General features: G+C 36.5%; 1 protein-coding gene across 1 annotated transcript; it reads right to left on the bottom strand.

The window, feature by feature from the left end:
* Nucleotides 1–19,124: 19,124 nt before the first annotated feature.
* Nucleotides 19,125–22,624, bottom strand: TENT5D (terminal nucleotidyltransferase 5D). Its single transcript, XM_005594019.5, has one exon. The coding sequence runs from the start codon at nucleotides 22,604–22,606 to the stop codon at nucleotides 21,437–21,439; it is 1,170 nt and encodes a 389-aa protein (XP_005594076.1). The 5' UTR covers nucleotides 22,607–22,624; the 3' UTR covers nucleotides 19,125–21,436.
* Between the last annotated feature and the right edge of the window lie 306 nt (nucleotides 22,625–22,930).

Genomic DNA, 22,930 nt, shown 5'->3' with positions numbered 1-22,930 from the left:
TGCAGCCCGACCAGCGAGAGCTGAAGCAGGGCGAGGCATCGCCTCACCTGGGATGCGCAAGGGGAAAGGGAATCCCTTTTCCTAGCCAGGGGAACTGAGACACACAACACCTGGAAAATCGGGTAACTCCCACCACAATACTGCGCTTTAAGCAAACAGGCACACCAGGAGATTATATCCCACACCTGGCTGGGAGAGTCCCACGCCCACGGAGCCTCCCTCATTGCTAGCACAGTAGTCTGCGATCTCGCGACAAGGCAGCGGCCAGGCTGGGGGAGGGGTGCCCTCCATTGCTGAGGCTTAAGTAGGTAAACAAAGCTGCTGGGAAGCTCGAACTGGGTGGAGCTCACAGCAGCTCAAGGAAACCTGCCTGTCTCTGTAGACTCCACCTCTGGGGACAGGGCACAGTAAACAACCACAAAAGCAGCAGAAACCCCTGCAGACGCAAACGACTCTTTCTGACAGCTTTGAAGAGAGCAGTGGAAATCACAACAGGGAGGTTGAGATCTGAGAAGGGACAGACTGCCTGCCCAAGTGGGTCCCTGACCCCTGAGTAGCCTAACTGGTAGACATCCCCCACTAGGGGCAGTCTGACACCCCACACCTCACAGGGTGGAGTACACCCCTGAGGGGAAGCCTCCAAAGCAAGAATCAGACAGGTACACTCGCTGTTCAGCAATATTCTATCTTCTGCAGCCTCTGCTGCTGACACCCAGGCAAACAGGGTCTGGAGTGGACCTCAAGCAATCTCCAACAGACCTACAGCTGAGCGTCCTGACTGTTAGAAGGAAAACTATCAAACAGGAAGGACACCTACACCAAAACCCCATCAGTACGTCACCATCATCATCAAAGACCAGAGGCAGATAAAATCACAAAGATGGGGAAAAAGCAGGGCAGAAAAGCTGGAAATTCAAAAAATAAGAGCGCATCTCCCCTGGCAAAGGAGCGCAGCTCATCGCCAGTAACGGATCAAAGCTTGACGGAGAATGACTTTGACGAGATGAGAGAAGAAGGCTGCAGTCCATCAAACTTCTCAGAGCTAAAGGAGGAATTACGTACCCAGCGCAAAGAAGCTAAAAATCTTCAAAAAAAAGTGGAAGAATTGATGGCTAGAATAATTAATGCAGAGAAGGTCATAAACGAACTGACAGAGATGAAAACCATGAAAAGAGAAATACGTGACAAATGCACAAGCTTCAGTAACCGACTCGATCAAGTGGAAGAAAGAGTATCAGCGATTGAGGATCAAATGAACGAAATGAAGCGAGGAGAGAAACCAAAAGAAAAAAGAAGAAAAAGAAATGAACAAAGCCTGCAAGAAGTATGGGACTATGTAAAAAGACCAAATCTACGTCTGATTGGGGTGCCTGAAAGTGAGAGGGAAAATGGAACCAAGTTGGAAAACACTCTTCAGGATATCATCCAGGAGAACTTCCCCAACCTAGTAGGGCAGGCCAACATTCAAATCCAGGAAATACAGAGAACGCCACAAAGATACTCCTCGAGAAGAGCAACTCCAAGACGCATCATTGCCAGATTCACCAAAGTTGAAATGAAGGAAAAAATCATAAGGGCAGCCAAAGAGAAAGGTCGGGTTACCCACAAAGGGAAGCCCATCAGACTAACAGCAGATCTCTCAGCAGAAACTCTCCAAGCCAGAAGAGAGTGGGGGCCAATATTCAACATTCTTAAAGAAAAGAATTTTCAACCCAGAATTTCATATCCAGCCAAACTAAGTTTCATAAGTGAAGGAGAAATAAAATCCTTTACAGATAAGCAAATGCTTAGAGATTTTGTCATCACTAGGCCTGCCTTACAAGAGACCCTGAAGGAAGCACTAAACATGGAAAGGAACAACCAGTACCAGCCATTGCAAAACAATGCCAAAATGCAAAGACCATTTAGGCTAGGAAGAAACTGCATCAACTAACGAGCAAAATAACCAGTTAATATCATAATGGCAGGATCAAGTTCACACATAACAACATTAACCTTAAATGTAAACGGACTAAATGCTACAATTAAAAGACACAGACTGGCAAACTGGATAAAGAGTCAAGACCCATCAGTCTGCTGTATTCAGGAGACCCATCTCACACGCAGAGACATACATAGGCTCAAAATAAAGGGATGGAGGAAGATTTACCAAGCAAATGGAGAACAAAAAAAAGTAAGGGTTGCAATACTAGTCTCTGATAAAACAGACTTTAAACCATCAAAGATCAAAAGAGACAAAGAAGGCCATTACATAATGGTAAAGGGATCATTTCAACAGGAAGAACTAACTATCCTAAATATATATGCACCCAATACAGGAGCACCCAGATTCATCAAGCAAGTCCTTAGAGACTTACAAAGAGACTTAGACTCCCATTCAATAATAATGGGAGACTTCAACACTCCACTGTCAACATTAGACAGATCAACGAGACAGAAAGTTAACAAGGATATCCAGGAATTGAACTCATCTCTGCAGCAAGCAGACCTAATAGACATCTATAGAACTCTCCACCCCAAATCAAGAGAATATACATTCTTCTCAGCACCACATCACACTTATTCCAAAATTGACCACATAATTGGAAGTAAAGCACTCCTCAGCAAATGTACAAGAACAGAAATTATAACAAACTGTCTCTCAGACCACAGTGCAATCAAACTAGAACTCAGGACTAAGAAACTCAATCCAAACCGCTCAACTACATGGAAACTGAACAACCTGCTCCTGAATGACTACTGGGTACATAACGAAATGAAGGCAGAAATAAAGATGTTCTTTGAAACCAATGAGAACACAGATACAACATACCAGAATCTCTGGGACACATTTAAAGCAGTGTGTAGAGGGAAATTTATAGCACTAAATGCCCACAAGAGAAAGCAGGAAAGATCTAAAATTGACACTCTAACATCGCAATTAAAAGAACTAGAGAAGCAAGAGCGAACACATTCAAAAGCTAGCAGAAGGCAAGAAATAACTAAGATCAGAGCAGAACTGAAGGAGATAGAGACACCAAAAACCCTCCAAAAAAATCAATGAATCCGGGAGTTGGTTTTTTGAAAAGATCAACAAAATTGACAGACTGCTAGTAAGACTCATAAAGAAGAAAAGAGAGAAGAATCAAATAGACGCAATAAAAAATGATAAAGGGGATATCACCACCGACCCCACAGAAATACAAACTACCATCAGAGAATACTATAAACACCTCTATGCAAGTAAACTAGAAAATCTAGAAGAAATGGATAATTTCCTGGACACTTACACTCTTCCAAGACTAAACCAGGAAGAAGTTGAATCCCTGAATAGACCAATAGCAGGCTCTGAAATTGAGGTAATAATTAATAGCCTACCAACCAAAAAAAGTCCAGGACCACATGGATTCACAGCTGAATTCTACCAGAGGTACAAGGAGGAGCTGGTACCATTCCTTCTGAAACTATTCCAATCAATAGAAAAAGAGGGAATCCTCCCTAACTCATTTGATGAGGCCAACATCATCCTGATACCAAAGCCTGGCAGAGACACAACAAAAAAAGAGAATTTTAGACCAATATCCCTGATGAACATCAATGCAAAAATCCTCAATAAAATACTGGCAAACCAGATTCAGCAGCACATGAAAAAGCTTATCCACCATGATCAAGTGGGCTTCATCCCTGGGATGCAAGGCTGATTCAACATTCGCAAATCAATAAACATAATCCAGCATATAAACACAACCAAAGACAAGAACCACATGATTATCTCAATAGATGCAGAAAAGGCTTTTGACAAAATTCAACAGCCCTTCATGCTAAAAACCCTCAATAAATTCGGTATTGATGGAACGTACCTCAAAATAATAAGAGCTATTTATGACAAACCCACAGCCAATATCATACTGAATGGGCAAAAACTGGAAAAATTCCCTTTGAAAACTGGCACAAGACAGGGATGCCTCTCTCACCACTCCTATTCAACATAGTGTTGGAAGTTCTGGCTAGGGCTATCAGGCAAGAGAAAGAAATCAAGGGTATTCAGTTAGGAAAAGAAGAAGTCAAATTGTCCCTCTTTGCAGATGACATGATTGTATATTTAGAAAACCCCATTGTCTCAGCCCAAAATCTCCTTAAGCTGATAAGAAACTTCAGCAAAGTCTCAGGATACAAAGTTAATGTGCAAAAATCACAAGCATTCTTATACACCAGTAACAGACAAACAGAGAGTCAAATCATGAATGAGCTTCCATTCACAATTGCTTCAAAGAGAATAAAATACCTAGGAATCCAACTTACAAGGGATGTAAAGGACCTCTTCAAGGAGAACTACAAACCACTGCTCAGTGAAATAAAAGAGGACACAAACAAATGGAAGAACATACCATGCTCATGGATAGGAAGAATCAATATAGTGAAAATCGCCATACTGCCCAAGGTTATTTATAGATTCAATGCCATCCCCATCAAGCTACCAATGAGTTTCTTCACAGAATTGGAAAAAACTGCTTTAAAGTTCATATGGAACCAAAAAAGAGCCCGCATCTCCAAGACAATCCTAAGTTAAAAGAACAAAGCCGGAGGCATCACGCTACCTGACTTCAAACTATACTACAAGGCTACAGTAACCAAAACAGCATGGTACTGGTACCAAAACAGAGATATAGACCAATGGAACAGAACAGAGTCCTCAGAAATAATACCACACATCTACAGCCATCTGATCTTTGAGAAACCTGAGAGAAACAAGAAATGGGGAAAGGATTCCCTATTTAATAAATGATGCTGGGAAAATTGGCTAGCCATAAGTAGAAAGCTGAAACTGGATCCTTTCCTTACTCCTTATACGAAAATTAATTCAAGATGGATTAGAGAGTTAAATGTTAGACCTAATACCATAACAATCCTAGAAGAAAACCTAGGTAGTACCATTCAGGACATAGGCATGGGCAAAGACTTCATGTCTAAAACACCAAAAGCAACGGCAGCAAAAGCCAAAATTGACAAATGGGATCTAATTAAACTAAAGAGCTTCTGCACAGCAAAAGAAACTACCATCAGAGTGAACAGGCAACCTATAGAATGGGAGAAAATTTTTGCAATCTACTCATCTGACAAAGGGCTAATATCCAGAACCTACAAAGAACTCAAACAGATTTACAAGAAAAAAAACAAACAACCCCATCAAAAAGTGGGCAAAGCATATGAACAGACGTTTCTCAAAAGAAGACATTCATACAGCCAACAGACACATGAAAAAATGCTCATCATCACTGGCCATCAGAGAAATGCAAATCAAAACCACAATGAGATACCATCTCACACCAGTTAGAATGGCGATCATTAAAATGTCAGGAAACAACAGGTGCTGGAGAGGATGTGGAGAAATAGGAACACTTTTATACTGTTGGTGGGATTGTAAACTAGTTCAACCATTATGGAAAACAGTATGACGATTCCTCAAGGATCTAGAATTACAGGTACCATATGACCCAGCCATCCCATTACTGGGTATATACCCAAAGGATTATAAATCATGCTGCTATAAAGACACATGCACATGTATGTTTATTGCAGCAGTATTCACAATAGCAAAGACTTGGAATCAACCCAAATGTCCATCAGTGACAGACTGGATTAAGAAAATGTGGCACATATACACCATGGAATTCTATGCAGCCATAAAAAAGGATGAGTTTGTGTCCTTTGTAGGGACATGGATGCAGCTGGAAACCATCATTCTTAGCAAACTATCACAAGAACAGAAAACCAAACACCGCATGTTCTCACTCATAGGTGGGAACTGAACAATGAGATCACCTGGACTCGGGAAGGGGAACATCACACACCGGGGCCTATCATGGGGAGGGGAGAGGGGGGAGGGATTGCATTGGGAGTTATACCTGATGTAAATGACGGGTTGATGGGTGCTGACGAGTTGATGGGTGCAGCACAGCCACATGGTACAAGTATACATATGTAACAAACCTGCACGTTATGCACATGTACCCTAGAACTTAAAGTATAATAATAATAAATAAATAAATATTAAAAAATATGTTTGTAGGACAATTAGAAAAATTGCTATATGGACTGGATATTAGTTTACATAAGAGATTTATTTATTTATTTCTTTTTATGAGATAATATGGTTATGTAGGAGAATATATTTATTCTTAAAAAGTTATGCTGAATTATTTAGAGGTAAATTGTTATAAAGTCTGCAACATACTTTCAAATGTTGGGGCAAACAATATAAGACAGTGTATGGATGTGTATGTAATGATTAATTTTATGTCAATTTGACTGAGCTAAAAGATACCCAGATAGCTGGTAAAACATTATTTCTGGGTGTGTCTGTGAGAGTTATTCAGAAAAAACTTAGTATATGTATAAGTACACTGAATCAAGAAGATCCTTTTTTTTTTTTTTTTTTTTTTTTGTTAATGTTGATGGCCATTATACAATCCATTGAATCCCAATTTGGTTGTTTTGATTTCCTTTTTTTAAACTTCTAGTTCATTGTGTACCAAAAGTTGCTTACAACCTACAAGCTTCAAAAGTGGATGCCACATTAGGATTAGATGTGGACATCGTGAATCCTTCATGTCTCCTGGAAAGAGATCAACATCAAGATTGGACGTCCTTTGGATGGCATTGCAGACCTCATTACTTAATAAGCCATTACGGTTTTAATCCTCATCCCACTATCAGTTGGATTTTCTGACACTCTTCTTGCATTGAGTCTCACGACATTGAACAGAGCTCTGTGGTGTAGCCTGCTGAGGAATGGAAGGAAGATGTCCAAGGGAGGACATGATGTAATCACCGCATACAGTTGCGAAAAGAGACACCTCTTCTGCAGCACTCAGCTATCTCACTCCTCTACTGTTACCAGTGCCTATAGCTGGACCTACGTTCTCAAAAGTGTAGATTTGCAAACACGCAATTGAGTTGGGCTTTAGGAGGACACATCATAGGAGAGAATCCCGGGTTTCTTAGCTGGTTTTCTTTTCAGGCAAGCATCCGGAGGGCCCTGTATGCAGGGGGTTTCATTTTTCTAGTTTGCCAGTAGAAATGGGAAGGCTTGATATTTCAGTCCTTTACAAGACCTTAGAACAAATCTGTGTAATTACAAAAGCTGAATCTTTATCTTGCCTAACATTCTAGGAATCTTCACCCCTCCAGGGTAAGTTTCCAGGTAGCTCATTTTATTCTAGGTCCTTCAAAGTTTTTTTTTTTTTTTTTTTTTTTTTTTTTGAGACGGAGTCTCGCTCTGTCGCCCAGGCTGGAGTGCAGTGGCCGGATCTCAGCTCACTGCAAGCTCCGCCTCCCGGGTTCACGCCATTCTCCTGCCTCAGCCTCCTGAGTAGCTGGGACTACAGGCGCCCGCCACCGCGCCCGGCTAGTTTTTTGTATTTTTAGTAGAGACGGGGTTTCACGGTCCTTCAAAGTTTTATGTGACATATTTCTCTTTCCCACTGTTACTGATTTCCAAATAGCTGTCAGCAAGTTGTCCTTCCCATTTCCTATTCTTCACTAGTTTGGCGGCAAAGTTCATAGAAATTAGGAACTTGTAAGATGCTTCGAAAACACTGTCATAAAGGCACTGCTAAAATAATTCACATGAAGAGTGGTCAGTTGGAAGAAAGTCTCTTAAGGATGATACATTGGTTTTAAAAAAACACGCTTAGAGAACACTTGAAATGGATTGGGTGTCAACCCATTGAACACAATGTTTTGATTTAATTTATTTATTGAAGTTTATATGGTGATGGTGTGGCTTCTGAAATGGGCAAATATTCAAGTCAAAAGATGTTTTGTGCTTTCTTCTGCCAGGAATGGGGGATGGGTAGTGGGAGTACAATCTAAGAAAGGACATGTGTGCTATTCTTGGCATCTCCATCAAATTCCTGGGAAGGAATTGGCAACAGTGATGCTGGGCATCATCTTGTGGTGCTTAAGATGACCTGGGATGTGCAAGGGAAATGTGGGTGGCATCAGGATGCCAGGCCACAGCCCTCTTTACAGCTGTACTAGGTTCCTGCAGCCTGCTGTATTTCCCTTGGCGATGTAAATGAAAAAGGAGGGGTCATTTCACAATTTCCTGCTGCCGAGAATCTTAACAACATATATGAAAACAGTTTATTTACTCTTTGGTGCTATGGATCAATGTCAGGGTGGTTAGCTCTAAACTAAGCCATCACCTCCAATTTGTACAACAGTATTGACACATAAGGTTACACTCATTACTGATCAAGTGTTCTATGTTAAAAATTGCATTTAATTTCTAAGGATTAAAAAAGGCAAAACAAATTGGTGATAATATTTCGCTCTTGAGAATACTCAGTGCGACTGGTTGTGTAAGCATTTACACTGTCATGCTCCTCAAGCCTATTTTTACTTGTAGAAGTGTTGCTCTATTTGTCTTTCCCAATGTATAGTATTTTTTAAAAATTTTATTTTCTTGAGGGTGGGGTAAAATACCTGCCATTTAAGAAAATGTGTAGAAAATTAAAAAACCCAAGAAATAGGGAAAAATCAATGCACAATAATTAGACTGGTTAGTCCCAGTACCACACTGAAGTGGGCTCAGTGATTTTCAGAGTGAAGAAGCCTTACTTGTTGCATAGTCCCTCATGCTCCCACAAAAATCCAGCAATGGAAATGCTTGAGTTATTTTTGCCTGATCAAGGGGACTCAGGAGTCAAACAAGGAAAACCGTTGAGTCCCATGAGGAATGAGCACTGTGAGTATCCGTCCTGAATGGGGCATAGTGAGGAAGTGGTCTGGAAGCGTATGATCATTGTCACCTCATGAAAATATGTGGCAGGTGGCTTTCAGGAAAAATACCAAGTCTGAATTATCCATGTGGCAGCTTTGCATAGGAAGATGAATGCTTCAAACTGGAACTGAATTGCCTTCCACTTGCTTGACACAAGCAATGATGAGGGTGACCCATACATGCAGTGTGAGTGGTAGGCTTAAAGATAAGTAAATGTTTTCTGCTGGGTGTTTCCTTTGTCCCTGGGCTGTAAATTAATACAATAACAAAATATCACTACACACTTATTAGGATGGCAAAAATCCAAATACTCCAATTTCAGGTGAGGATGTGTAGCAACAGGAACTCTCATTTATTGTTAATGGGAATGCAAAATGGTACAGCCACTTTGGAAGACAGTTTGGCAGTTTCTTAAAAATTTAAAAATATTCTTATAATAGGACCCAGGAATCATTCTCCTTAGTATTTACTCAAATGAGGTGAAAATTTATGGCTACATCATAACATGCACACAGATGTTTATAGCAGCTTTACTCATAGCTGCCCAAACTTGGAAGCAACCAATAGGCCCTTCAGTAAGTGAATGGATAAATAAACTGTGGTACATCTAGACATATTATTCTTTACTTAAAAGGAGCTACATGATCATGAAAAGACATGAAGAAAACATAAATACATGATTATTAGTGAAATAAACTAATCTGAAGAGACTACATTCTGTATTATTTCAACTATATGAAATTCTGGAAGGCAAAACTATGGTTACAGTAAGATCAGTGGTTGCCAGGGGTTAGGGGACAGGTAGGGATGAAGAGGCAGAACACACGGGTTAGTTCAGGGCACTGAAGCTGCGTAATATTTTAATGATGGATACATGTAATTATACATTTGTTAAAACCCATAGAATGTACGACACCTAGTGTTAACCCTAATATAATCTTTGGATTTGGGGCAATGCTGTGTCAGTGTAGGCTCATTGATTTTAACAAATATACCACTCTGGTGTGGTATGTTGATAGCAGGGGAGGCTGGATGTGTGAGGGAAAAGGGACATGTGAGAACATACATGTATATCTGTACTTTGTGCTCGATTTTGCTGTGAACCTACAGCTGCTCTGAAAATGCCACAAAGCTTGCTGTTCTAACTGAAATTCAGCCATATTCTCTCTGTGTTGTTGCAAGGCTGGATAATTTTCAAGGTTTTGAAAATATTAATTCTAACATTTTTTCCATTTGTTCTTTTCATAAAAAATTTTTTTGGAAGTCTTTACCAGTTTTACTGACTTCACTCTGGATATTTCACATGATCTAAGAAAAGAAAGCCATTAGCAGAATTCACTGTTAATATTTTCATGGAGGGATTTACTCAGTACAGCCCCTGGAAGAGAATCACATTAGGATATACACATGTATGAGCTGAATAAAATGATGGGGTCGAAGTGGTAGTGGTGCTAGGATGCACAGTCAATGCACAGGGAGCCTGAGTCCTTGGAAAAGTGTAAACAATGCCACACTTAGCAATTTCCCTAAGGGTTTCCCTACTGGGGCTGTTCAAAGTTACTTCATTTAGGCATTGGAGTGGGTGAAGAAAATCACTTCTTCAGAGGTAGTGGTCACTGAGTGAGTTTTGAAAAAAAGCATTTTTTTTTTCATAGGCAAAAATTGTTCACATAGGTGAACTAAAGGAGTTTGAGTCTTTTTTAGAATCTACCTAGGCATTAGAAACCTATAAGAATATGATAATTATCTTCCTAGGACACTACTCTCAGAAGACTCATTTTCTGAAACTTTTCTATAATGTTAGTTGAAAATTCCTCTCAATTCAAATTCAAGTCCTTGTCTTATTACCATCTTATGTGCCTAGAAAACTGAACAGTTTTACTAAATATTTTAGCTATAACCTGACAATTTTCTTGAATATCAATTTTTTCAGTTTCCCTTTGAAACTGGGAATGTTATTTTCCTTCATTGCATGTATATTAAGTACTTGCCACACCCATGAATGCTTGCATGTGGATGTGGGGGAAAAGAGTCTCTCTCTACTACAGTGTTGAGAAATTGTGGGATTCATTTCCTATGTATATGCATACTCTAAAGATGACTCAATGTGTTGTTTTAATCTTGTTATTTTAATGTTGTAATTCTTTGCATGGCAACTAACTGTTGAGTTTAGAAATTAAAATTCTGTAATAACACAGGATAAAGAGAGGAATATAGCAGCAACTGAGGGGGGCAACATTTTATGTAAGAGAACTTAATATGAGGAATGATGGAGAATAGTATGCTTCTCTTCATCTTTTATGTCTTTAAACAAAATTTTATTTTTAAATATGTGTAAAGATTGTTCACTTTTATTTATTATTTATTTTGTTTTGAGACAAAGTCTCGCTCTGTCCCCCAGGCTGGAGTGCAGTGGCGGGATCTCGGCTCACTGCAAGCTCCGCTTCCCGGGTTCACGCCATTCTTCTGCCTCAGCCTCCCGAGTGGTTGGGACTACAGGCGCCCGCCACCACATCCAGCTAATTTTTGTATTTTTTTTAGTAGAGACGGGGTTTCACCGTGTTAGCCAGTATGGTCTCGATCTCCTGACCTCGTGATCCGCCCGTCTCGGCCTCCCAAAGGGCTGGGATTACAGGTGTGAGGCAACGCGCCTGGCCGATTGTTCACATTTTTTAAAAAAGTGTGCCTTTGAAGACATGGTGCAAGTAGATAATTTTAGATAATCCTAATGGAGACCATATCCACTTCGGGCAGAAAAAAGAATATAATTATAGGAATAATGTGCCTCTACTTTGTTTTGACATTGGAAATAATGTGCAGGAAGGGAAAAGTGCAGCAATCACCTAGTCCAATCAGAAATTAGGTAATATACAAGTAACTTAGTGGGATCATTGTCATAGTTTTCAAAGTAAACAAATCTCTTATCTACTAATGCTCAATAACAAAATTATGTTACAGTACTTGATAAAATATACTACATAAGTAAACGGTGGTTAAAAAATATTACCCATGATTTCATTGGCATGTTACAAACAAAACATCATTGGACAAACACAGGAATATTTTTGGCTTGCATTTGTTATTTTCCACAATTTATTACTAAATTTAAAGTTGGCTATTTTTATGTAAATGTGGACAGTATCTGTACTTTCTGGTAAAGTTTGAAGTGCCAGACAAGGCACAACTTATCCTTGCCTATTAAAGGATAAACCATCTTGATAGTGTTGGTGGATCATTTGGGCTTTCTATTATAATCATATCTTTCACTTCAAGCCTCAGTCATCTGGTAATTTACATTATGTAGAGAAAATGCACCATTTTCAGTGTAAGAGTATTTACACTAAAGACCGGAGCCTGGCAGGGGGAAGGGGGCAAGCTGAGGGAGAGCATTAGGACAAATACCTAATGCATGCAGGGCTTAAAACCTAGATGACAGGTTGATAGGTGCAGCAAACCACCATGGCACACGTATACCCATGTAACAAACCTGCACGTTCTGCACATGTATCCCAGAACTTAAAAAAAAAAAAAAAAAGACACATTGCTCCATATTTCACATATGATAATCTTCTGTAGAGTTGCTAGGCTATTGCTGAAGCTGTTTAAATTTCAAGAAAGCTATATTGAGCGTTGTGCTATCTTCACAATTTCTTTTTCCATAGTACTTTATTCTTCTAATAAAGCCTCTATTCAAATCTATGTTTTCACTAGAGTGATCACTTATGATAACTGCTTGGATATGTGCTCAGCACATACAGACCTGACTGGATACACCATCTGGCTGTGCTAAATGTGTGATACTAATGTGTGTAGGTGGTGGAGTCGATGCTAAGTAATAACATTTTGACAGATTTCCCTTAATGATGTTATTTATTTCATCACCAATTATGTTTTCATCCAACATACTGTAGGTAACAATTATTTGAGAGGGAGAATAAGTTAAGTAAACTTTACCAAGGTAAAATCAAATGATGTTTGGGAAATGAATGAATACAAATCATTTGTATGATGAAGCTATAGGTGAAGAAGATCATTTCTTCAGAGATAATCGTCACTGAGTTTTGAAAAAATGTGTGTGTGTGTGTGTTTTTTTTTTTTTTAAAGGCAAGGGTTGTTCACATGAGGTGAACTAAAGGAGTTTGGGTCTTTTTTAGAATTTACCTGGGCATTAGAAATCTATAAGAATATGATAATTATCTTAAGCTACGTGGATGGTGTTATTTTTTGGTACATGGTGAAAGTAAATTATATAGAGCCATAATATACTGAAGATCAGTCTCTTCGCATGCTCCATGTTTACAACTACTAATGAAATCACTGGGGATTCTGTGAAAATTCCAGGGTAAATTTTCTTTGTACGTACTATTCTGAAGACACTGTGGGCAATTTGGTGATGTTTGAAATAATAGGCATTTACCCATTTTGGAGGTGGCGCATTGCTGTATGTTTCGCGGTTATTTTATTTTAAAAATCATTTTTATCTAATAACAGAGTTTCTACAGTGTTTTTTCTTATAGTGTACAAAAGCACAAGACAAAACAGGTATAAAAACTATTAGATAAATAATAAAGAGTACAGTTACACTTATTACAGTTATTATAATCTATTTAAAAATAATTTTCACCAAAAAGACCTCATACTGCTCTTATAACAATACTTATTTTGTTAACAGTAAAATACATTTTCCAAAATAGTAGCTACACATCTCAGAACTATGTAATGAATAACAACATGGTAAGAAACCATTCTGATTTAGCAAACATACAGTCAACATGAAAGCAAAGATTGACATTTAACTCACCATTGGAAATTTCAGTCATCTCTTAGATGCCCCACTAGTGAAATACTGCTCAAAATTTTCATTTACAGAAACACAGTAAGTTTTTCAGGACACTTACATATTTTTGCACTAAAAAACTAGAACTGGTGATATAAACTAGAAGGCTAAAAAGGTATCCAAAATTTTTATAAATCTATATTTATATTCAAAATTTTCCTAAAAAGTTGAATTACTTAAACTGTACTTCTTCTTAATAGTGTAGGAAATCATCTCAGCAATTTCTCTAGGTTCTGGGTAAATACATTTAGATGTTTGTTTCATTTCCCACTCAGTGACTATAATTCCTTTCACTAACATTTTCTTTAATGCTAAACAATTGAATTAGAATGAACTGAAACTTCAGACACAACTTTAAGATATATACCTATGGACCCAATTTGTGGGTTTAGATTTGAAGTCAGACCTTCTTCTCACTTTATTCTTTATCAGATGAATTGTTTTACACATCGTGAAATAGTATTGTAGGACTTGTGCCATATGTAGTAGTTATTTTTGGTCTGCTTCATATGGGAAAACACAGTTATTCAATGATTTGGATCATAAATAACTTAGGTATTTGTTTCATTGTTTATTACACAGTGACATGTCACTGATGTGAATTATCTGGATAAGTGTCTTAATTCTTTTTAATTTTCTGTTTTGTAGGTTGAGACATTAACTCTATGCCCAGAAGAATTTTTAAAAATGTTGTATTACGGCACACCAAGAGGATGCAAAAATATTCAGAACGGGGGAGCTCTACAGAGCAGACGGTCGGTCTCCTCCCAAAACAAATGGCACAACAGAAATAGCGGAAGCAGGGCAACAAAACTACTGACAAGATTGAAAGAAGCTTGAGAGACACATAAACCGAAGGCAATGTGTGGCCCTTGCTGGATCTTGATTTGTACAAACTCAATGGTGAAATTACATTCCTGAGACCTTTTGGGGAAATCTGAACAATGATTGAGGTATAAGGTGATATAACGGTATTCATAATTTTCTTTGGTGTGATAATGGTAAAGTGCTTATTTTTCTTTTAAACTTTATCAGTTGGAGATACACGGCTGATAAATTTACAGTGAAATTACATAATGTCTGAAATTTACTTTAAAATACTTCAGAGGGGAAAAAAGCATGCAAATGAGCGTGTGTGTAAGAGCTGGGATAAGTAAAACAGAACTGGCAAATATCAACAACCTGAGCTGAGGCATGGGTACAGAAGGCGGCTCATTCTGTAATTTTGTGCATGTTTAAACATATCCACAATAAAAATTTCCTAAAAAAATGTTGTAGTTGCTTATTACTTTCAAACTAGATGGAAAAGTTACTAACACTGATTTCACTCAATCTAAACAGAGACTACGTGAGATTAAACAATTAGCCAAGAGCTGCCAAAGAGAATGTTACTTTTCAATTTAGTCTAGTGGCAGTGTATGGATATAAAGTGAAAGGGGTTTCCAGAGATATACGGGATTTGTTTTAAAAATACTGGAACTTTTTATTTAAAGATCAAGTCAGAGTTTGCTATGTCAACTTATAGTTTAGTGTCAGCCATCTATAAATCAAACAACTAAACTGTGTCAAAGAACTTAAAAGCAAATTGAAAACATATTCATATAACAGTATCATCCAATTACAATGAGTTGAGATCTGGAAAATGCAGATAATCCATTGGGTTATTTCCAATCTTTATTAAAAAATATTTAAGCTTTTTGAATAAAATACATAGAATATACTGAACTTTATTCAGTAAATAGATATTGCATTATAATTTATGAAAGTGAATCATCTAGGAAAAGTTTTACATCGTAATGCACTATTTAGTCTATAGGAATTTAAAATCTGTAGGAATTTAAAATGTGTAAGTTTGTATGATTTGACATAATTTATGTATGAAATCTAAGTTGTCATGTGGTTTTCATTTCTTAAAAGTTTAAATGTTTTTAATTATAATTTTTATATATTCAAATCTAAACTGAAATGCGACTTATCTTTTAAAAATTCCCAGGAATTACACAGTATAATGTAATGATGCTTAAAATAATTTTAACTACTTCTTACTAAAGAAAGGTATTTTATAATTTATACCAGTCTGAGCTTTAAATGATACAGTAAGCCAATTAAGTAATTTCTTCACATTTAGCTGCCTAGAATTCCTGGGTTCTGCAAGAACTGAGAAGTGAATTTTTACCTCTAGAATCATGGCTTCTGAATTAAAGTGTTGTTAGTGTATGTAGTTAAGGGAAATCTTGAAATATTAGAACTCCTAAAATTGGACTCTCTATAATGCACACATGGAAGCTTTCTCTTCTAGAATGGGACCATCCACAAACACAATTCTACCTGACTAACAATCATGACATTTCCAGACTCTCCCTCACTAGTAATTAAACTTGGCATAGTATCATTTTGTCTTTCAGTAATATAAATAGTAACAAATTGCCCCCAGATGTCATTTTTTTGCATCTTATCATTGTGAGCACTCTTATCATTTCACTAAATGAAGAAAATGAGGAAGCAAAACTGGAGGAATTAAAAACTTGGTCCTCGGCCGGGCGCGGTGGCTCACGCCTGTAATCCCAGCACTTTGGGAGGCCGAGGCAGGCGGATCACAAGGTCAGGAGATCGAGACCACGGTGAAACCCCGTCTCTACTAAAAATACAAAAAAAAAATAGCCGGGCGCGGTTGTGGGCGCCTGTAGTCCCAGCTACTCGGGAGGCTGAGGCAGGAGAATGGCGTGAACCCGGGAGGCGGAGCTTGCAGTGAGCCGAGATCGCGCCACTGCACTCCAGCCTGGGCGACAGAGCCAGACTCCGTCTCAAAAAAAAAAAAAAAAAAAAAAAAAAAAAAAAACCAAAAAAACTTGGTCCTCAGGAAAATGGAATACATGCTCCCTTTTTGGAAACTGTCAGGATTACCAGAATTTATATATCTCTTCTATAGAGGTACTTTCCCTAACTTAGTAAATAGTTGCTGAATTTCATAGAAATCTATTCACAGCATATTGAATATAGTCCTCTACATTTCGAAATCGGATAACTTTCCTGGCATGGTTTCTGTTTTGGTACATATATTATTTATCTAGAAGAATACAATGCCTTTCACTTGAAATATGTATTTAGGTGCTTTTAAAGGAAGTCTATTTTTAACCTTAAAACTGTTAAAATTTACACTTTTTACTTGCTGACATTATTAAATGCATTTTACCTGATAGCAAATCTTGCGATAAGGCAATAATTATTTGAAGTTCACTGCCTTAATAACCATTGGTTTTTGAAGGCATTTAATTCCCAATGTCCAAAACTACCTTATAAAACTCTCAAAACCATAAAGAAAATAATTTATGTAGAAGTATTTTGTGTTCAAAAAGGTTACATGTGAAGCTTAGAGAAAATTATTTACAATTCTGTTTGTTCAAATATCTGCAAACATATGTTTGTGTTGAATCTTTAATTTTACTGAGGAGAAGTGAACATTTGTAATAACTTTTAAAACAAATATAAATGTAATGGCTATCTAATATCAATTTTTATTTTAAAAATATTGGAAGTTACTACTATACATAATAGAAGAATGTCCTTTTTAACTCTGATTTTACAAGTTAAAAATATGACAATGCCTGCATTATTTTTCCTTTTGGGATTAAAGTCACCTGTTATATAGACAAGTTTTATTTATGTTGTCCTCCTATAATAAAAGTGGAATTACTGAATAGAATATTAGTGTGAACACTCATACTATTTCTACTGTCATTTTCATGAAGACCAACCTCCCCCACTGATATTGGAGTTATACAAATACTGAAACAATAATTCAATCCCATGTTTCTGGGTTCTTAGTTGAGCCAAAGGACCATGTATGACTGAACCATGTCTATTCATAACATAAGGTGAACTGCTTATTAGCATTTTAGAGAGTGGTTCAAATTCTGCCATCTAAAATATGTAACATGTGAATTGTCAAAAAAAAATTACCATGATATTACTTGGGTTGGGTTATTTGACTCATCAATTTTAATTTGGAAATTAAGAAGAAAAATATTTTAAAAGAGGGCCCTCTGAAGACATTTCTTTCTTAGAAAGGTCATTTTATGCATTTACAGGGGCTATTTTGCTCTGAGCTACTAAAATGTATATCTATATGATACTATTTTTCTAGGACAGGGAGGCTTGGTTTATTTGAAGGGTCATAAAAAACACATGCACATAAAATTCAGCTGCTCATCTATTGTCTATCTTCTGCTCTTTCAAGAATTATATATAGACAAAAAGTGTGCTTTTGTTGTTGTTTCAAACAAATACATCCATGTAGTACTGCCTTAAACATGAAAATTTTGAAAAAAATCACCTTACATCCCCCATAAAAAAGCAAAAGAAATTATGTGTTACGCTCAAAGATCACGAGTTACATACTAAATTGGCTTCCAAATAGCATATATTCTAAATACTACGTTGTTTGCTAAAACTTGTAAAATTCAAGAAAAACTATTTCCTTAATGAAGCACTTAAGAGTAAAACACTGAAATCCCAACAGGTTTGCTACTTTCAGTTATATGTGCTGAAGAAATATTCATTAAATGGAGCAGTGGCTCAGCAACACAATTTCCAAATGCTTATTACATAAATTTTAACATTATAACTTACAGAATATAACCACCAAATGGAGAGCACAACTAAAAACAAAACATTAAATGCATTTTATTTTACAAATGGCAAAGGAAATAAATCCTAGATTAGGTTAAAATGTTGGGCTTGATACCTTATCAAAATGGCCTTCATGAAAATATTTACTCAATGGTAGTTCTACATATCTCTCAATCCTGTTTTAATGTTAATTTACAATGTAAATTATATTTTTGAAAATCTTCAATGAGTGAGACAGATGCACTCTTAAATCAATGGAATTTTGAAAAGTATTGGAAACTTTAAAACTTCAACAATGTTCTCAATCATATACTTTAACTTCCCATATTTTTAAAGTTGAACGACTACTTCCAGGTAATAGATGCACTGAATAAAAAGGATTTTTAATTGTATCTGAGGCATTTTTCATCTTTTTATCAATGCATAACCTGTGACTTTAAAGACAAAGTTTAAACTCTTTAACTTGAATGTGTTTTAATAGATCTTTGCTGATGTAAGAAGATGGAATTTGGGCACAGAAGGCTTTCCCAGTTTTGAGGGGAAGTTGACAGTTCTAGCTCTGATATTTTTGTCTTGAATTTAGCTGGGTTTTCTCTAAATTAAATCAACTAGTTAATCCTTCTCTTTCAATTTTGTTCAACTAAACTGGGCATGAGTCACTATTAGAAGAATATATAAAATTTTAAAAGTTATAAATACCCTACTTGTAGAGCTTTGATAATGTGTGGATATTTTTGAAATACAAGAATATTCTGGTTTAAAAAATATGTACCTGCAGCTGACAAAATTTGTCTCACAGATATGAATGTTAGAATTATATTAAAAATTGCTTTCTTTTTTGGTTTTAGTTAGGTTCCTGAAAAAGAAAAACGTCCTAAACCAAGACTCAGTATTGCATTTGTACAAAATAAAATGACTACATATTAAACAGGCAAAGATAATACTGTTTCTCTCTGGTAATGGGATATCACATGCTTTAGAGTAGGGTTTTTGAAAACTAAGTTCTATTAACTCCTTTTGGCAAAGCAGCTAGCATTCATTAATTTATAGAAAAACTTTTCCATTTACTACCCTAATGAGGAGAATGAAATAATACTCCTTCTCAAGGGAACTAGCCTAATTCTGGAGAGATATTCATACACTATTGAAAACTGGTATTTTTCTGGTTAGTTGGGAGCAAAGTACTAGCTTGGTAATGGTATCTATAGAAAGAAAGCCATGAAAAATAAAGCTACAGCTTTTTCTTCAGTGATACCATCCCCATTCAAGAAGTTTAAATTCGTTCTCTTGAGAAAGTCATAGATAGCAGTTCTGAGAGCTTTCCTTTCACAAGGGAAATACATGCTTAAAATGTTAGGAGAATGTATCTAGCTTTCAGGCCATTCTTCCATCAGGACTTAAAGCTTCAGGAGAATACCATAAATATTTCGCTTTTTAGGAAAGAAGGAGTTTAAATTCTCAATGGGATCAAAGAAAGTTATGGGAGCACATGGGGTATGAGATATTTCCAAATAGCTTCAGAATTCTGCTACTCAGTATCAAATGCTACTCTGGAAAATATTGAACCCATACCCATGACATCACAATAATAGTCCTTTCATTTCTAAATATTTTATTGTATTTATAAATTATTTATTTGTCAAGAAAGTGGTAAGTCCATAGTGTTTTAAAGCTTCAGGGTTCTGTGATATATAATTCTTTAAAAATATACTGATGGCCACTCGTGCTGTGGTATAACACATCTCAAAAATATTGGTTATTTGAAAATGCCATATTTGGTGTACTTCTGTCCAATATTGTAGTACAGTGGAGACAGGTTAAGCACAGTCTATAACTGGCAAATTATCAGGATACAACTGTCAGGTCACGTTGTGATAAAAACACATGTGATGGTCAATAAAAACTGAAATGGAAACTCAGAAAAAATCATAACCAAGTGGAAATATTGAAGTTTTCCAATGGCCTGATCCATATTAATTCAAGACAGCTCCCCTTCTGACACTTCAGATAATATTGGTCATGGATTATTTTCATTATGGGAAGAAAATACATTTTTAATCCCACTGGTAGATTTTTCTAGCAGCATACTTGATGTAGTAAGTATATATTTAGATATATTGTAAATATACACAGTTGTTGAATAAATTATAGTGTTATGCAAAAATTCACACAAGGAGGCACTTGAGTGGCATGTTAGAAAATGATCTTTGGTAAAGGCAAAATGAAAAACCTGTTTCATTTAGTTACAATGAAAATATATTAACTTACTGAAATGGAATGTTTCTCAACATAAAAGATGTTTTTCAAATAGGCCACAAAATGGTAAATGCTATGGCTATAAACCTCTGCCTGTTTTTTCCTGTTTGCCATTTACAGTCTCTTTGTAGTAGTAAATGATGATAGAAAGCTTTCACATTCAGAGCTGGTCATTTTCATTTGTTTTAACTTATTTTGAGGGGCAAAAAACCCGGTATCTGATCTCAGTAGTAGTTGCACAGCTGCATGGTATTGTTATTCAAATCCACAAATTAACTAAATGTTTTATTATGTAGATGACAAATTACTAATGTCCAGGGCTTTCCAGAACCATTTTTTTCCAGCATTCCTTTAAACTATAGAAGGATTTTTGTATCCGACCCAATTTAATTGTCAAAAATTGCTTGAAAAGTCCAGGGTTTTAATGTCTTCTGAATCTGTTGCTTTTGAAATTAGGCATTTCTGTTAAGTACTGAAAATGTATTGATGATATTATTCAATAGAAAAAATAACTAAATGTAACAAAGGAACTGACTGAATATAAAAAATTTGGTACGTCACTGTACATCGTAATTTTAAAACACGAATCTGTCCTTTTATATTTTAGTCAAAGATGCAGGCATCTCTGATATGCTTGTCACAGTAAATTTGAAAGTCACAAGTAGTCAAAAGATTTGAAAATCATTTCAAGAGGAATACAACATTTGAAAGTTATTATAGCTAGTCAACATTTGAAAAACATTTAAAGTGGTTGGTTTATAGATATTGTATTTAATATGATGGCTTAATTGATAAAAAATTATTGGTAACTGCTATTCCATCAACTGTAATTGAAAATAATTGGTAACTTTACAAAAATAAGAATAGATCTTGAATTTTATATTTGGAAACTTGCTTTTAAGTGGTGTTTAATTAAAGCAAAGTTTCTATTGTTGCATGTGTATTTTTTAACCCATACCATTTGACCCATGAAAGTGCAGTGGGTAGTATGGCTGGAAGATAATGGGGGGTGGCTCAGATGTTACATAAGTAGGGTACCCTGCCTCAGCCACAAAGTACGGAGCAGGCTGATAAAAGCAAGTTACCTTTTCTGTATTAGGTAGAATATTCAGTTCTCCAAGTACTTTCAAAGCCATCATGGTGATCAGGTGGAGAATCTGTCTTCTTTCATGACTCATGAGACAAACGGTGCTTTCATTCACAACTCCACGCAAGGTCATAAGGTAGTCATACTTGGTCATTCCTTCACCTATGAAATGGTTGTGGAGGTATGATTCAATTTTCTTTTGTTGTTCTTCTATATGAGGAAAATCAATAAAGAATCTAGAGCACATGTAACGTTCTAGGTTTTTGATTTCTGACATACAGGCTGGTTTGAAGCCATGAACCAGCAAGTTGCAGTACTTCAGAAGGCCGCCACCTCTAATCTCTTCAGGTTTCCTGGTAGATATGAGCTTGTGTTGCAAATGCGTCATTGCTTCCTGGAAGTCTCCATACATGCTTTCAGCTACCACAACAGGATAGGACTCTTTGGTTAGCTTGGCATTTTTGTCACTGTAGAAGTCTAACATGGGATCCAAAACAATTTGAAAGGAATCTACACTAAATTCAAACTGCCGTCTGAGTGAACTCACAAATTTTAGTTCTAAATTCTTTCCAGTGTTATTTGAAAGGGAGATAAGACTCCAACAATCATGCCCATTGCAAACCTTGACGAATTTCTGTACGTAAGCCTCTTTCATGATATCTGGGGAGATCTTTTCCTTCTTTACACCTTTTGGTAAAAAGTCAAGTAGACAACCTAGAACTGCATCCTTAACAACCTGAAATTCTTCGTTACTTGGAAGCTCAACACCAAAAATAATGTCCAGATCCTTATAGCTGATTCCATTATGGCTTGCAAGTATGTAACTTGCTATGGAACCATTCAATCTGGCATCTTTAACAATAATTCCTTGCCCTATGAGTTGATCTTTCACAACATGAATGATGTCTTTTGGTTTTACCTCCATTGTGGGGAAATTCCCCTTTCCATGAATTGGAATTACTTCATCTAACACTTGATCCAGTGTTATAACTTGATCCCAAGTGAGATTGGTGAATCTGATTTCAGACATTGTGAAGTCAGTAGATCACTAGACAGCAAGCAAAATATTGGGAAGAAATATGTTAGTACCTTAAAATCAATGCTAAAGCATATAAAAAAGTTAAAAATAGACTTACCCTCAACATAAATCATGATAATACTAGGAAGGAAACTACCAATATATTTAATCATATTTAAATATAAAAGTGAAATAAAAGCCACAATTATTATGTCAAAGATGTTAGATACATTGATGAATGCAAACAGATTTCTCAGGAATTTGCTGGAGTGACTGTTGATACAAAATGGTGGCCTTTTTCAATCTTTCTTCATGTAAATCCTATGATGATGGTAT

The sequence above is a fragment of the Macaca fascicularis genome, chromosome X (assembly GCF_037993035.2).
Source record: "Macaca fascicularis isolate 582-1 chromosome X, T2T-MFA8v1.1".
Taxonomy (NCBI): Eukaryota; Metazoa; Chordata; class Mammalia; order Primates; family Cercopithecidae; genus Macaca; species Macaca fascicularis.
Note: the sequence above shows the minus strand (reverse complement) of the source record. Positions and strands in the feature narration are given on the sequence as shown.

Coding starts and splice junctions, on each gene's coding strand:
- TENT5D (XM_005594019.5), bottom strand. CDS start 22,606: ATGTCTGAAATCAGATTCACCAATCTCACTTGGGATCAAGTTATAACA.